Source organism: Mobula hypostoma, chromosome 4, assembly GCF_963921235.1.
Source record: "Mobula hypostoma chromosome 4, sMobHyp1.1, whole genome shotgun sequence".
NCBI classification, from domain to species: domain Eukaryota; kingdom Metazoa; phylum Chordata; class Chondrichthyes; order Myliobatiformes; family Myliobatidae; genus Mobula; species Mobula hypostoma.
Window position 1 is genome coordinate 20,087,873 of NC_086100.1, and position 15,209 is coordinate 20,103,081.

Below are 15,209 nucleotides of genomic sequence, written 5' to 3' on the forward strand. Positions count from 1 at the left end.
GTCGGAGGGGGAAGGGGAGATCCAAAGTGATAGGAGAAGACAGGATGGGGAGGGATGGAGCCAAGAGCTGGACAGTTGATTGGCAAAAGGGATATGAGAGGATCATGGGACAGGAGGCCTAGGGAGAAAGAAAAAGGGGGGGGGAACCAGAGGATGGGCAAGGGGTATAGTGAGAAGGACGGAGGGAGAAAAAGGAGAGAGAGTGAAATAATGTGTGTATATAAATAACGGATAGGGTACGAGGGGGAGGTGGGGCATCAGCGGAAGTTAGAGAAGTCAATGTTCATGCCATCAGGTTGGAGGCTACCCAGATGGAATATAAGGTGTTGTTCCTCCAACCTGAGTGTGGCTTCATCTTTACAGTAGAGGAGGCCGTGGATAGACATATCAGAATGGGAATGGGATGTGGAATTAAAATGTGTGGCCACTGGAAGATCCTGCTCTCTCTGGCGGACAGAGCGTAGGTGTTCAGTGAAACGATCTCCCAGTCTGCGTCGGGTCTCGCCAATATATAGAAGGCCACATCGGGAGCACCGGACGCAGTATATCACCCCAGCCGACTCACAGGTGAAGTGTCGCCTCACCTGCAAGGACTATCTGGGGCCCTGTAAGGGAGGATGTGTAAGGGCATGTGTAGCATGATCCTCTCATATCCCTTTTGCCAATTGACTGTCCAGCACTTGGCTCCATCCCTCCCCCTCCTGTCTTCTCCTATCATTTCGGATCTCCCCCTCCCCCTCCCACTTTCAAATCTCTTACTAGCTCTTCTTGCAGTTAGTCCTGACGAAGGGTCTCGGCCTGAAATGTCGACTGTACCTCTTCCTAGAGATGCTGCCTGGCCTGCTGCGTTCACCAGCAACTTTTATGTGTGTTGCTTGAAATTCCAGTATCTGCAGATTTCCTCGTGTAAAGGTTAGCGTCAGTAAGTTGTGGGCATGTTAAGTTGGCACTGGAACCCTAGCGACACTTGCGGACTTCCCCCAGCAAATCCTAGGACTGGGTTGGTCATTGACTCATTTCACTGCATGTTTCTACGTACATATGATTAATAAATAAATATAAATTCCATCTGCCAATTTTGTGCCTGACTTCCCAATTAATCCAGACCTTGTTAAAGGCCAGCTTTATTTGTCACATGTACATCGGAACTTACAGTGAGATGTGTTGTTTGCGTTAATGACCACAGTCTGGCGAGTTGGGATGTTGTTGACAACAAGCACATAGGAGGAAGATTGTTGTTATGGTACCATTCAGACAGATTTTCAGTCTCTTACTCAATGTCAGCAAGACCAAGAAGCTGATTGTTGACTTCAGGAGGAGGAAACCAGAGGTCCCTGAGCCAGGCTTCGTCAGGGGATCAGAGGTGGTGAGGACCAGCAAATTAAAGTTCCCTGATGTTATCATTTCAGAGGATATATTCTGGGTCTAGCACATAAGTGCCATTACAAAGAAAGCACAGCAGCACCTCTACTTCGTTAGAACTTGGCATGAGATCTAAAACGTTGACAAACATCTATAGATGTTTAGTAGAGAATATATTGACTGGTTGCATCACAGGCTGGTTTGGAAACACTAACACCCCTGAAGAGAAAGTCCTACAAAAAGCAGTGGATACGGCCCAGTCCATTATGGGTAAAGCCCTTCCCACCATTGAGCACGTCTAAACAGAGCACTGTTGCAGGAAAGCAGCAACCCTCAAGGACACCCACCACCAGGTTCAGAAACAGTTATTACCCCTCAACCATCAGACTATTGAACTGTTCCCACAAAATATATGGTCTCACCTTCAAGGGGTCTTCATCTCATGTTCTCAATATTTATTGCTTATTTATTTACTGTTATTAATTCTCTTTTTTTCTTTTGTATTTGTATAGTCTGTTCTTCTCTCTTGCATATTGCTCATCTGTCCTGTTGGATATGGTCTTGCATTGAATCTATCATGTTTCTTGGGTTTACTGAGTATGCCCACAAGAAAATGAATCTCAAGGGTGTACATAGTGACATATATGTTCTCTGATAATATATTTACTCTGAATTTCTGAAGATGAGGTCCACAGCAGTCCAATCATCACACGCTGGTGCAGCCCCAGACAAACGCAATCCAGCTCACCTTCCACCAAAGAAATGCACCAACTGGAGGGGGCTAGCTAACAACCCAGCATGGCTGCCCACCGTGCGAGTCCACACTACAACCGAGCCCCGTCAGTTTCCCTGCAAACAGTCTTGCCAATGAACCAGGGTTGTAAATTACCAATGTCCAACAGTGCCTTGCAATCACAGGAAAACCATCCAAGACAATCATTTGCACCATTTGTTGGACCGCACACTGGCTCCAACGCCTTCTTGTCATGGGCGGCAACACAGTTCACAACCGGTTCAGCTCCTTTGCTTTGAGCAACTTGCTAGTGGGGTAGACCTACAGTACTTAATGTTCTTAACATGAGGCAGTGTCTGGCAATTGTAAAACAGATGTAATGCAGGGACAAATACACCTTTGGTTAGACCTGGAGAGGACGCTGCATTCCACCATCTTACCAGACTTAAGTTCTGACTGGCCATTCAGTGGTTTGCTAGATCAGAAGAAGTGCCATGGACAAACTAAAATAATGTTGGAAACAGTCAGGATACCAGGCAACATCCAGGGAGAAAGAAATAGATTGATGTCAAAGGTGCAGGACATTCTGCAGATGCTGGGAATCTTGAGCAGCACGCACAAACTGCTGGAGGAGCTCAGCAGGTCAGGCAGAATGCATGGAGGGAAATGATGAATGTAGAGACCCTTCCTTGGGATGAAAGGTCTGTACTGTTCTATGTTCCTCAGGACTGTAAAGCAAAGGGGAAGAAGCCAGAATAAGAAGGGGTGGAGGTAGGGGGTAGGAATTCAAGCTGACAGGTGACCGGTGAGACCAATTGAAGGGTAAGGTGAGTGGGTGGGGGAAGAGAGGAATGATGTGAGAAGCTGGGAGATGATTGGTGGAAGAAGCAAAGGGTTGAAGAAGGAGGAATCTGATAGGAGACAACAGTGGACCATGGAATAAAAGGGAAGGAGATGGGGGAACCAGAGGTGATAAGTAGATCATAAGGGCAGGGGAGGTGAAGAGAAGGGATGAGAGGGAAAATGTTTCCTGTCACTGTCACCAACCTGAAACATTAACTGTGTCTCTCTCTACAGATACTGCCTGACCTCCTGAGTGTTTCCAGCATGTTCTGTTTTTGTTTCGGATTTCCAGTATAGAGTACAGCACTGGAACAAGCCCTTCAGCCCCACAGTGTCATGCCGAACTAATTAAATGCACAATAAAACCAAACCCTTCTGCCCACACAATGTCCATAACCCTCTATTCTTTGCCCATTCATGTGCCTGAATCAGAGCCTTTTAGATACCTACAACGTAACTGCCTCCACCAGCACCCTTGGTGGGGTACTCCAGGCACTCTTGGTGTAGAAAACAAAACTTTCCACGCACCTCTCCTTTGAACTTACTTTGCTGAGATTACTTTGCTCCAGGCAGTTTGTTTACCCTTCATCAACACAAGACATGTTGACTTTATTCCATCAGAGAAACACTGAACAAATATCTGAAACGGCAAACCTAACGGGCTTCTTGTGGATGCAATTCATTAATCTACTTATTTAGAGATACAGCACAGGAACAGGACATCCCAACCTAACAAGCTCCTGCCATTCAGTTACACCCATATGACCAATTAACTTATGAACCTGTACACCTTTTTTTGTGTGGCACAGTGGCAAAGCCATTGGCACAAACGTTACATCACCAGCTGCACAGGGTCAGGCTTTCAATCCTGCTGCTAGGTGCCCATGTTCTTCCTGTGGCCACATGAGTTTCCTCCAGGTGCTCCTGTTTCCTCCCACATTCCAAAGATGTATGGCTTAGGGTTAGCATGTTGTGGGCATGCTACATTGGCGACACTTTGCAAGTCGCTCAGCGCAAATCTTGCTGATTTGATTTGATGCAAAATGACGCATTTCACCGTACGTTTCCATCTACATGTGGAAACCAAAGCTGATTTCTTCACCTCTCTTTTTGTTGGGGGGGCCAGAGCACCTGAAGGAAACATTTGGTCATGAGGAGACCATAAAAACTTCTTACAGTGGCAGAATGGAACCCAGACTGTTGGTGCTGTAAGAGCATTACACTAACCGCTAAACTTCCATGCGCACACCAAGACACTTAGCAATCCAAAGCTTACCAGTGTGTCTGCGTCCATAAATATACATTTGGAGTACTGCGTGAGAGCCCAGCAGTGCAACTTTGTAAAGGTCACGCCCAATTCAGGCCGCTTGATCATGGCCAGATGAGCTGAGTCCTTGCTATCCAGCACGTCCACGACAATAACCTCATCGAAGACCCTCTCCAGCACAGATCTGCAGAAAGAGGGAGATGGGGTTTAGAACAATAAGCACAGATTTTGCGTTTCAAGGTTTACAGAACTTAAAATCACTATTGCCTTCCACTCAAGCACAATAATTTTAATCAACCCCAAACTAGAGTTACTGCCTCAACATGTGGGTGAGACTGCTAGCACAAAGATTAATTGGTCTTCAATCTTTAAGTTTTGAGTAATCCAGGAAAATGCTCAAATTGCAACATCCCAAGGTCCAAAGGAATGCCACTGGCTGATATAAATGAGAATCCCAGCATCTTGCATTTATTTCCTTATGACACTGAAGGCTCTTTATCTTTCGATGAACAACCCCAATCCCACATTTATTCCCATGTAACCCATTCTCTCTTGCATGCTGATTCCTCTATTGCACAGTTGCACTAGGAGTATTTGATGCTGGGTAATCATCCTAGCAATCCACACTCTTTGGGTTGCGGGAAGAAAGCAGAACGCTTGGGGGGGAAATCCACACAGTTGCGGGGGAATAAGATCAGAAGATAGAGGAGCTGACTTACACCAGTCAGCTCATCAAGTCAAAGAAAAGTACAGCACAGAAACAGGCCCTCTGGCCCACCTAGTCTGTGCCAACCTACTTAAACTGCCTACTCCCATCGGCCTGCAGCAGGACCATTGCCCTCCAACCCCTACCATCCACGTACCTGTCCAAACTTTTCCTAAACGTTGAAATTGACCTCGCATGCAAGTCTGTTCCACCAATCGATTACAGCTAATTTTGTTTTCAGCCTCGCTCTCCCATCTTCTCTCCATAAACCCTTTATCAATCAATCAAAAACATGTCAAACGCTGCCTTAAATGTGCCCAATGACTTGGTCGTCAGAGCCTCTTGTGGTGACAAATCCCACCCCTCTGGCCAAAGAAATTCCTTCTCATCTCAGTTTTAAAGGGATAGGTCTTTATTTTGAGGCTGTGCCCGTGGATCCCAAGTGTAAAGAAGAAAATACTTAACTTGCACAGAGATAGCACCTGAGAACATACTGACCCACACGGCTGGAGTTATGCATCGTTCGTTATGATTTCTGTGAACACTTAGTGACATAATGCAAAGATACTTGTAATATACTGTGTAAAGGTACTTCATTACATGAAAGAATAGAGATTCATTAATTACAGGCAAGAGAAGATCTGCAGATGCTGGAAATCTGAGCAACACACACAAAAAGTTGGAGGAACTTAGCATCTATGGAAAAAGAGTACAGTCGACGTTTCGGGCCAAAACCCTTCGGTGGAAATTACTTCATTATTGTCACATGTACCGAGGTACAGTGAAAAACTTTGTTCTGCACGTCAAGCATAAAGATCATTTCATTAGATCCGTGCATTGAGATAGTACAAGGGAAAACAAGAACAGAATGCAGAATAAAATGTAAAAATTACACAGAAAGTTCAGTACAGTCAGACAATAAGGTGCAAGGCCATAATAAGGTAGATTGTGAGGTCAAGAGCCCCTCTTATTGTACTGGGGGACCGTCCAATTCAAGAGCAGGACTGGAGCTGCCCTTGAGCCTGTTGGAGTCTACCCAATAGGAGTGGGGGTGGGGGAAGGGCAGGAAGAAGAGATAAAGCCTGGGATGACTGGGGCCTTTGATTATGCTGGCTGCTTTACCAAGGCCCGAGTACTATGGGCAAAGTCCATGGAGAGGAGTCTGGAGTGTGTGAGCTGTTTCTTGTGGTCTCGAGTACAGCAGTTGCCAAACCAAGCACTTTATGTTGACAGAGACACAAGCATACAAACTGTATCTATTGTACTGCAATCACTGTGTGCTTACGATTTCTAGATGTTGAATGTACCAGCAGCACGTCACCCGTCATCACGGGGTGGCCCGGTGGCGTAGTGGTTAGCACAACGCTTTACAGTGCAGGCGACCGGGGCTCAATTCCCGTCACTGCCTGTAAGGAGTTTGTAGCTTCTCCCCGTGATCAGATGGGTTTCCTCTGGGTGCTCCATATCCTATACTAGTTGGTAGATTAATTGGTCATTGTAAATTGTCCCTTGATTAGGCTAGGATTGAAATTAAATTGGGGGATTGCTGGGGCATGGCCTGAAGGTTCGCATGGTCCTTTTCCATGCTGTACCTCAACATGGTGTCCGTGGACCCATCGGTTAATATAAATGAACCTCTGATCTAAATAGAAACACAAGGTAAATTACTAATTTGAAACTTAATAATGCTTGGAAAATGAAGTGGCTCACAGAGAATATAAGGGAAGAGCAGGCCTAGCAGATGACCATTGGTTAGGGTGGAGAGTAGGCCAGAATTTACTCAATATTTTGTATTAAAAGTTGAATATGCCAGAAGCACTCAGCAAGGGATGTGGCATGCATGGGGAGAGAAACAGTTTGTTTCATTTTAATGGAACTGGAAAAAGCGATGTGAGGTTGCAGAGAAAAGGAAGGTTTGAGAGAGCATGAGGAAAATGTCAAATAATTCAGAAAATGTCAAATAATTCAGAGGCCGCCATTTTGTGATATATTAGAGGGCATAGCTTTAAGGTGTGTGTGGGGGAGGGGAGTAGTTTAAAAGGGATTTAAAAGACAACTTTTTCCAAAGAGTTCAGTGCCTGGAATGCTATGCCAGAGGAGACAGCTAAAATAACAATGTTTACGGGGTATTTAGTGAGCACATGGAATGGAAAGATTTATTTATTATTATTTTAAATTATTTATTAGATACAGCAAAGGCAGCAAGAAGAGATAAAGCCTGAGGTGAGTGCAGCCTTTGATTGCGCTGGCTGATTTATTATAGGGCCATTCCGGCCCTTCGAACTGCGCCAACCAGCAATCGTCCAATTTAATCCAAGCCTAATCACAGGACAATTTACAATGACCAATGAACCCACCAACCGACACGTCTTTCGACTGCGGGGGGAAATTGGAACACCCGGAAGAAACCCACGCAGTCACATGGAGGACGTGCAAACTCTTTACAGGTGGCAGTGGGAATTAACCCTAGTTTGCTGGTACCATAAAGCATTATGCTAACCACTTTACTACCATGCTGCCCCTAAATATTGGCCATCTGGAGGCAGATAGGATTAGTTTGGTTGGGATGTTGGATGGCATAGACATCATGGGCCAGAGAGGCTGTTCCTATGCTGTAGTGTTCCATGTTCAACATATAACTGATCAGGCGCCGTCTAATGTTGTTTCAAGTAACAATTACTTTGCAAGCTGGCTACTGCAGGTGCTAGAGAGAAAGAACAGTATGCTCACATCTGTAAGGTGAAAAAACAAAAGAGCGGTTCCCTAAAATTATTAAATATACTATCGAGAACCAAGAACTCTGTGCCCAGTGCCCAGATGGAATATGATAATGCTGCCTCACCTTCTGTTGGGCACCAATGAAGGAAGCATAAGGCAGAGGTTAGAGTGAAGGTAGGACAGGGTGAAAATTAAGTCACTGGAACTTCAAGGTCACCCTTGCAGACTGACTGAAGATGCTCTGCAAGCCATCACTCATTCCATATTTGCTTTCATTAGTGTGAGGTCATTTTGCGAGTACATTTGAGTAGACCACGTCACAGTGAATGACTACTTCAGCAGGAATACTTTGCGTCAGTGTTTAGCACAGAAAAGGATGCCGTCAAATAAAACAAAAAGGATCGTGTTGGCAGAGTCAGTGGATGAGAGTAAAGTAAGTTGAAAGTAAGGATGTATTAGAAAGGATTTTTAGAGCAACTTGCAGTTGAGCCCACTAGGGGCAATACAGATTGATTAGGAAGCTCAAGGTAAAGAGGCCCCTTAGGAGGCACTGATCATGATATGATAGAATACACCTTTCAGTTTGAGAAGTAGAAGCTAAAGTCAGATGTATCAGTACTACAGTGGAGTAAGGCTGGTGGTGTAGTGGCATCAGCACTGGACTTCAAAGCAGATGGTTCAGTGTTCAAACCCAACTGGGTCCCAACCAGCAGTATCTGCGTGGAAGAAAGGCCCGGCAATCTACATCCGTTCCTTGCCACGAAAACCCTATGGACCATGAGGTCATGAAGAATCAGACTCAACTAAATGATTGAACAACAACAAAGGGAATTACAGAAACGTGAGACAGAAGCTGGCCAAGTTGACTGGAAGGGGACACCAAAAGGGATGATGACGGAATAGGAATTGCAGGTGTTCATGGGGGATATTTGGAAGGCACCAGAAAGATATATTCCAAACATAAAAACATATTCTCAAGCGAGAATGAGGCAACTGTGGCTGACGAAGGAAGTCCAAGCCAGCATAAAAGCAAAAAAGAGGGCATATAATATAGCAAAATGCAGTGGAAAGTAAAGGATTGGGAAGTTTTTAAAAGCCAACATGTAACATTAAAAAAAAGCCATGTAGAAAAGATGAAATATGAAGGCAAGCTAGCCAATAATATAAAATGATACCAAGTTTTCTCTCAGCTATATAAAGAGTAAAAGAGAGGTGAGAGTGGATATTGCACAACTGGAAAATGATGATTGAGAGGTAGTAATCAGGGATAGAGAAATGGCAGACAAACTTACTAAGTATTTAGTGTCAGTCGCCACTGTGGAAAACACCAGAAAAATGGCAGAAGTGCTAGGGCGTCAGGGAGCAGCAGTGAGTGTCACAGCTATTACTAAGGAAAAGGTGCTTGGGAAGATGAAGAGCCTGAAGGTAGATACGTCACCTGGACCAGATGGATTACACTCCAGGGTTCTGAAAAAGGTAACTAAAGAAATTGTGGAAACATTACCAATGACCTCTGAAGAAGCACTAGGTTCTGGAATGGTTCTAGAGCACTGGGTAATTACCAATATCAGTCCATTCTTTAAGGGAGGGAGGCAGAAAAAAGGAAATTACAGGCCAGTTAGCCTGACTTTGGTGGCTGGAAAGAAGATGGAGTCCATTATGAAGGATGATGTTCCGAGATATTTGGAAGCACAAGATAAAATAGGCCAAAGTCAGCATGGCTTTCTAACGGGGAAATCTTGCCTAACATATCTGTTGGAATTCCTTAAGCAACAAGCAGGCAGGATAGACAAAGGAGAGTCAGTGGATGTTATTTACTTGTATTTTCATAAGGTCTTTGACAAGGTGCTACTCATAACGCTGTTTAACAAGATTAGAGCCCATGGCATTATAGCAAAGGTACTAGCATGGATAGAAGATTGGCTGACTGGCTGAAGACAAAGAGTGGGAATCAAGGGGAGCCTTTTCTGGATGGCTGCCACACCAGTGGTGTGCCGCAAAGGTCAGGGTTGGGACTGCTTCTCTTCACGGTGTATGTCAATGGTTTGGGTGAAGGAATTGATGGCTCTGGGGCAGGTTTGTGGACCATATGAAGATAGGTGGAGGTAGTGTTGAGGGAAAGCACTTTGGCAGAAGGAATAAAGCTGTGGACTATTTTCTAAAAGGCAAGGAATTTCAAAAATCAGAGATGCAAAGGGACTTGGAAGTCAGTGTGCAGGATTCCCTAAAGGTTAACCTGCAGGGTGGGTCAGTGGCAAGGAAGGCAAATGCAGCATTTGCATTCATTTCCAGGGGACTAGAATACAAAGAAAGTATGTAATGATGAAGCTTTATAAGGCGTTGGCTGGACCACATTTGGAGTATTGTGAACAGTTTTTGGCCCCTTATCTAAGAAAAGATGTGCTGGAATTGGAGAAGGTCCGGAGGAGGTTCTTGAGAATGACCTATGAACGATAGTGTTAACATATGAGGAGCTTATGATAGTTCTGGGCCTGTACTCACTGGAGCTTAGAAGAATGAGGGGTGGGGGTTCTCAGTGCAACCTACTGAATATCGAAAGATCCGGATACAGTGGACGTGGAGAGGGTGTTTCCTATAGTGGGGAAGTTTAGGGCCAGAGGGCACAGCCTCAGATTTCAGGATCATCCATTTAGAACAGAGATGAGGAAAATATTTCTTTAGCCAGAGGGTGGTAAATCTGTGGAATTCATGACCACAGATCGCTGTGTAGGCCAAGCCGCTGGGCATTTTTAAGGTGGAAGTTGATAGGTTCTTGATTAACCAAGGCATCAAAGGTTATGGGGATAAGGCAGAGGGATGAGGTTGAGAGGAATAATGAATCAGCCATGATGGACTAGCAGAGCAGACCTGATGGGCCGACTGGTCTAATTCCACTCCTATGTCTTATGGCTCACTGACTGACTGACTGATCCAGATAATAAGAGCAGGTTTACATGGAGTGGTGCCACAGGAAAGCAGAATCCAAGACCCCAATCATGCTCTCTTCTTGCTGGTATCATGGTGGGCAAAATCTAAGACATAAGTAATCACACAAAAACATCAGGAGCTACTTAGAGAAATCAGAGTTGAGGTAAAAGGCAGCAGTGTCTGAACAAATTTACTAAATTGTTTTACTTGATGTGGTAAGTGCTCTGGACGATGCCCATGTGGATCAAGTATTTGACAAAGTATCAAAGAGGATGCTGACTAACTTCTATAGACGTGTGCTGGAGAGCATCTTGATTGGCTGCATCACAGACTGGTATGGAAACACCAATATCCTTGAACAGAAGATCCTACAAAAAGTAGTGGATACGGCCCAGTCCATCACAGTAAAGCCCTCCCCACCACTGAGCACAACGACACGGAGTGCTGTCGCAGGAAAACAGCATCCATCATCAGGGACTCCAGCATCATGCTCTCTACCCACTGCTGCCAGCAGAAACTTCAGGACTCACACCACCAGATCCAGGAACAGTTATTACCCCTCAATAATCAGGCTCTTGAAACAAAGGGGTTAACCTCACCAAACTTCACTTGCCCCATCACTGAACTGTTCCCACAGGCTATGGACTCAGTTTCAAGGTCTCTTCATCTCATGTTCTCGATATTTGTTATTTATTTGTTTATTGTTGTCATTTCTTTCCTTTTGTATTTGCACAGTCTGTTGCCTTTTGCACAATGGTTGAACACCCAAATCGGTGAGGTCTTTCATTGATTCTATTATGGTTATTATTCTTATGGATTTACTGAGCATGTTCTCAAAAAGTGCATCTCAGGGTTTTAGATGGTGACATACATGTACTTTGATAATAAATTTACTCTGAAATTTGAAAACTGAAGTTTAAAAGAGAGGCAGTCAGTGTCACCTTGGTTTAAGTTAGACACAATGGCACAAATCAACAAACTGTAATACATGTGTTTTCTTCTCCATTGGGAGGTGGCAGAACACGGTACTGCCCAAGAGTTAATACTAGTAGCCTTCTTTCTGACGTAAATATCATGGGATACTGAGATAAAGTCACATTTTAAAATGGCCAGTTATTAAACTTAAAAATAATTAGAGAGCTTCATACCAGTTGATTACAACAGGCTCCAAATGGGGAGACAGGTAAATGATGGAATTTAATAAAGAGAAGTCTGGAATAATGCATTTTGGCAAAAGGGTTGGGGAAGAAAAACACACAGGCTGAGTGGAACAACTCTTAAAAAGTGCAAGATCTGTAGACCTGTGAATTGCCAGGACATATTACGAAGATTTAACCACTGATAAACATGGCAGCACATACTTAGAAGATTTAACAACTGATTTTAAAAAAAAAACATGAAAAGCCATGAGAAGACTATAAACAATTTTGGTGCTACATCCCATGTGAAGGCCCTCACTAGGTGCCGAGGAGATTTAGTGTTCTGGGGTGAAGGATTTTACCACCAAGCATCACCCAGAAAAGCTGGATTTCTTCTTTCTATATCGGAGAGCTGAGAGGAGATTGGATAGAGATGGTCAAGACTCATGTTTACATAAAATAGGCAAAGAAAAGCTGTGAAGTTAGAGGAGATGACAGATAACAGCTTTAAGTGTTTGGACAAATATTCAGCTAGAAATCAAGAAAGAACATGGTTATGCAACAAGTATCAGTGACCCAGAATTCAGTACGACAATCTGCAGATGCAGGAAATCTTGAGCAATGAAGAAGAGTCTCAGCACAAAATATCGACTGTTAACTTCCTCTCCACAGATAATGTCTGAACTCCACCACCATTTTGTGTGTCTTGATCTACAACTCAATGCCCACTCGGGTGGTGGAAGTGGAGACAATGAAAGCTGACCAGATAGGTACTGGACAGAAAGAAGTTTACAGATCTTTGGACACAGAGGGGAGATGTAGGTCCAGCTGCAATGCCTTACTGAGCTGACATGAATTTAGCAGGCCGAATGTCCTTCCTCCTACCACATAATGACTCGATGACACTCTGATCTATGGAGTGAATGGTGCTTGCTAAATTCCAGCTTTTCAGATGGCATTATGCCAACTGGAATTAAGCCCAGAAAAAGCCACAGTCAAACACCAGGGAGAAAGTGACAAAGGACAGGAAAGAACCAAGAAGCATTTAAGGGGTAAGTCAATTCAGGAAATCTCCTGACACTGAGTCAGAACGTGTTGAAAACCAGAGAGAACTCAAAGAACACAAAGATACTAAATACTGGTGATCACAAGATGGCAGACATGATGATGAGTCAATCACACTACTCAAAACAAATATACTGCTATCTTACAAGTGTATTCATCTAGATAGAAGCCACAGTACCAGTCAAACAAACATGTTCATTCATTATGTGCCATGTTATATGATGTGGTGATAGTGGCCTTCTTCTGGGCAATCTCTTTACAAGACGGGTGACCCCAGCCATAACACATGGGAGCAGAATTAGGCCATTCAGCCCATCGAGTCTGCTCTACCATTCCATTATGGCTGAACCGGGTTCCCACTCAACCCCATACACCCACTTTCTCACCATAACCTTTGATGCCCTGACCAATCAGGAAAGTATCAATTTTTGCTTTAAATATACTTGGCCTTCACTGCAGTCTTCAGCTTATTTTATCATTAGTCTCCAAGTACCCGAAACCTCATTCTTAATAATGGACTCCAACACTTTCCCAACCATTGAGGTTAGGCTAACTGGCCTATAATTTCCTTTCTTTCGCCTTCCTCCCTTTTTAAAAAGTGGAATGATATTTGCAAATTTCCAGTCCTCCAGAACCATGCCAGAATCAAGTGATTCTTGTAAGCTCATAATCAATGCATCCGTCATCTCTTCAGCAACCTCTCTGAAGCTCTGGGATGCAGGCCATCTGGTCCAGGTGACTTATCCATTTCAAGAACTTTGAGTTTGCCAAGCACTTTTTCCTTTGTAAGAGCAATGGCACTTACTCCTGCTCCCTGACACTCACGGACCTCTGGCACACCGCTAATGTTTTCCACAGTGAAGACTGATGCAAAGTACTTAAGTTTATTTGCTATTTCTCTGTACCCATTTACTACCTCACAGGCATCATTTTCCAGTGGTCCAATATCAACTCTCCCCTCCTTTTTGCTCTTTATAAAACTGAAAAAAAAAGTTTTAGTATCCTGCTTTACATTATTGGCTAGTTTGCCCTCATATTTCATTGATTCCCTTCTTACGGCTTTTTAGTTGTCTTTTATTGGATTTTAAATCATCCAACTTCCCATTATTAATTTATCAATTATCAATACTCTTCAGAGACGGTCTGCCTGGCGTCAGTGGTTGCGTAACCAGGTGATGTGCACCAGCTGCTCATACGACCATCCACCACATGCTCCCATGGTTTCACATGGCTCTGATTTTTTTTTGGGGGGCGGTGGGGGCGAAGCAAGTGTAACACCTTTCCCAAGGGTGAGCTGCAGGCTAGCAGAGGGAAGGAGCATCTTACACCCCCTTTGGCAGAGATGCATCTCCACCCTACTACCCAAGATAAAGTACTGATGAAGGCAGATACAAGAAGGATCAACATAGATAGACAGTATTTGATAGTTGCAATACTTGTACAAAAGATGTGAGAAGGTCCACACCCATCTGCTTAGAAGGAAATTAATCACAGACAGCGATCACTGACTTCTATAATAAAACCATGAAGAAAGCCTGTGGGGAGCACAGGTAAAGATTCTTTCCAAGGCTGCAGACTCCATTTACAAAGTGGTGCCAGCAGATGCACTCTCTGGTATTGCACTGCTTCATTCATTAGTGTCCTATCGTTTGCAGAGAGATCACACAGAACATCCCTCAGCAGTCTGCAAATCGAACAAAATGTAAATCACAGGCCAAGCCTAAACCTAATTAGGGAGCAGAGCTCTGGGAACAAAGCACAGCAAATAGAGCTCTATTAAATGGCAAAACATCGAGGTGCCTCATAGCTGCAATTTTCAAGAAAAAATTGGCACCTAGCCACCAAGAGTAGTCAACCAAAGGCCTAGGAGAAAATGATGCACACTGAAGAGGCATCTTCAAAAGAGAAGAAAGTTCCAAAACTTAGAACTTTGGCAACCTAAACCATGGTTGACAATGACAGAACAAGCAAGAGTGGGGACAGTTACTGGAGGTGTGCTGATCCCAGAGGGGTTATAGGGCTGGGGAAGGTAGGGCTGCTTCGGTCATTCATTCAAAGATCTTCACACATCCAATCCAGATTATTTTTGAAAACACAATAAAAATGTTTCAAGTCAGGTTGACAAGAAGAGTCCATCTGCATTTTACTTTGTTCAATGCCTATATGTCAAAACCTTTCCCGACTCGTACAGAATAATAAAAGATTCTATTGGAGTGAATCCAGCTTGGAGTTAGTTGTACAGAATTTAGTTACATTCAATTTAATGCAATCTTTCAGACCTTCTCAATGCTCATTTTGTCCATTACCCTACTATTCAGATCCTATCATTCATCTCTAAGGTTATTGTGTTCTCATCGGACTCAATTAATGTTCCAATGTACCAGTTATACCGTACACATTTTTAAAATCACACCTCCAGAATCTGCTTTTCTAAAGCTGTTCAGTTTT

The 15,209-nt window shown here is 43.8% G+C and overlaps 1 protein-coding gene across 3 annotated transcripts in view; it reads right to left on the bottom strand.

Moving 5' to 3' along the window:
- gyg1a (glycogenin 1a) overlaps nucleotides 1-15,209 on the bottom strand; it is a 100,415-nt gene that overhangs the window by 54,322 nt on the left and 30,884 nt on the right. For all 3 annotated transcript variants that reach the window (XM_063044819.1, XM_063044818.1, XM_063044820.1), the window contains exon 3: nucleotides 4,215-4,389. In XM_063044819.1, the coding sequence (XP_062900889.1) occupies nucleotides 4,215-4,389 (175 nt within the window). The remainder of the gene's footprint in view (nucleotides 1-4,214; nucleotides 4,390-15,209) is intronic.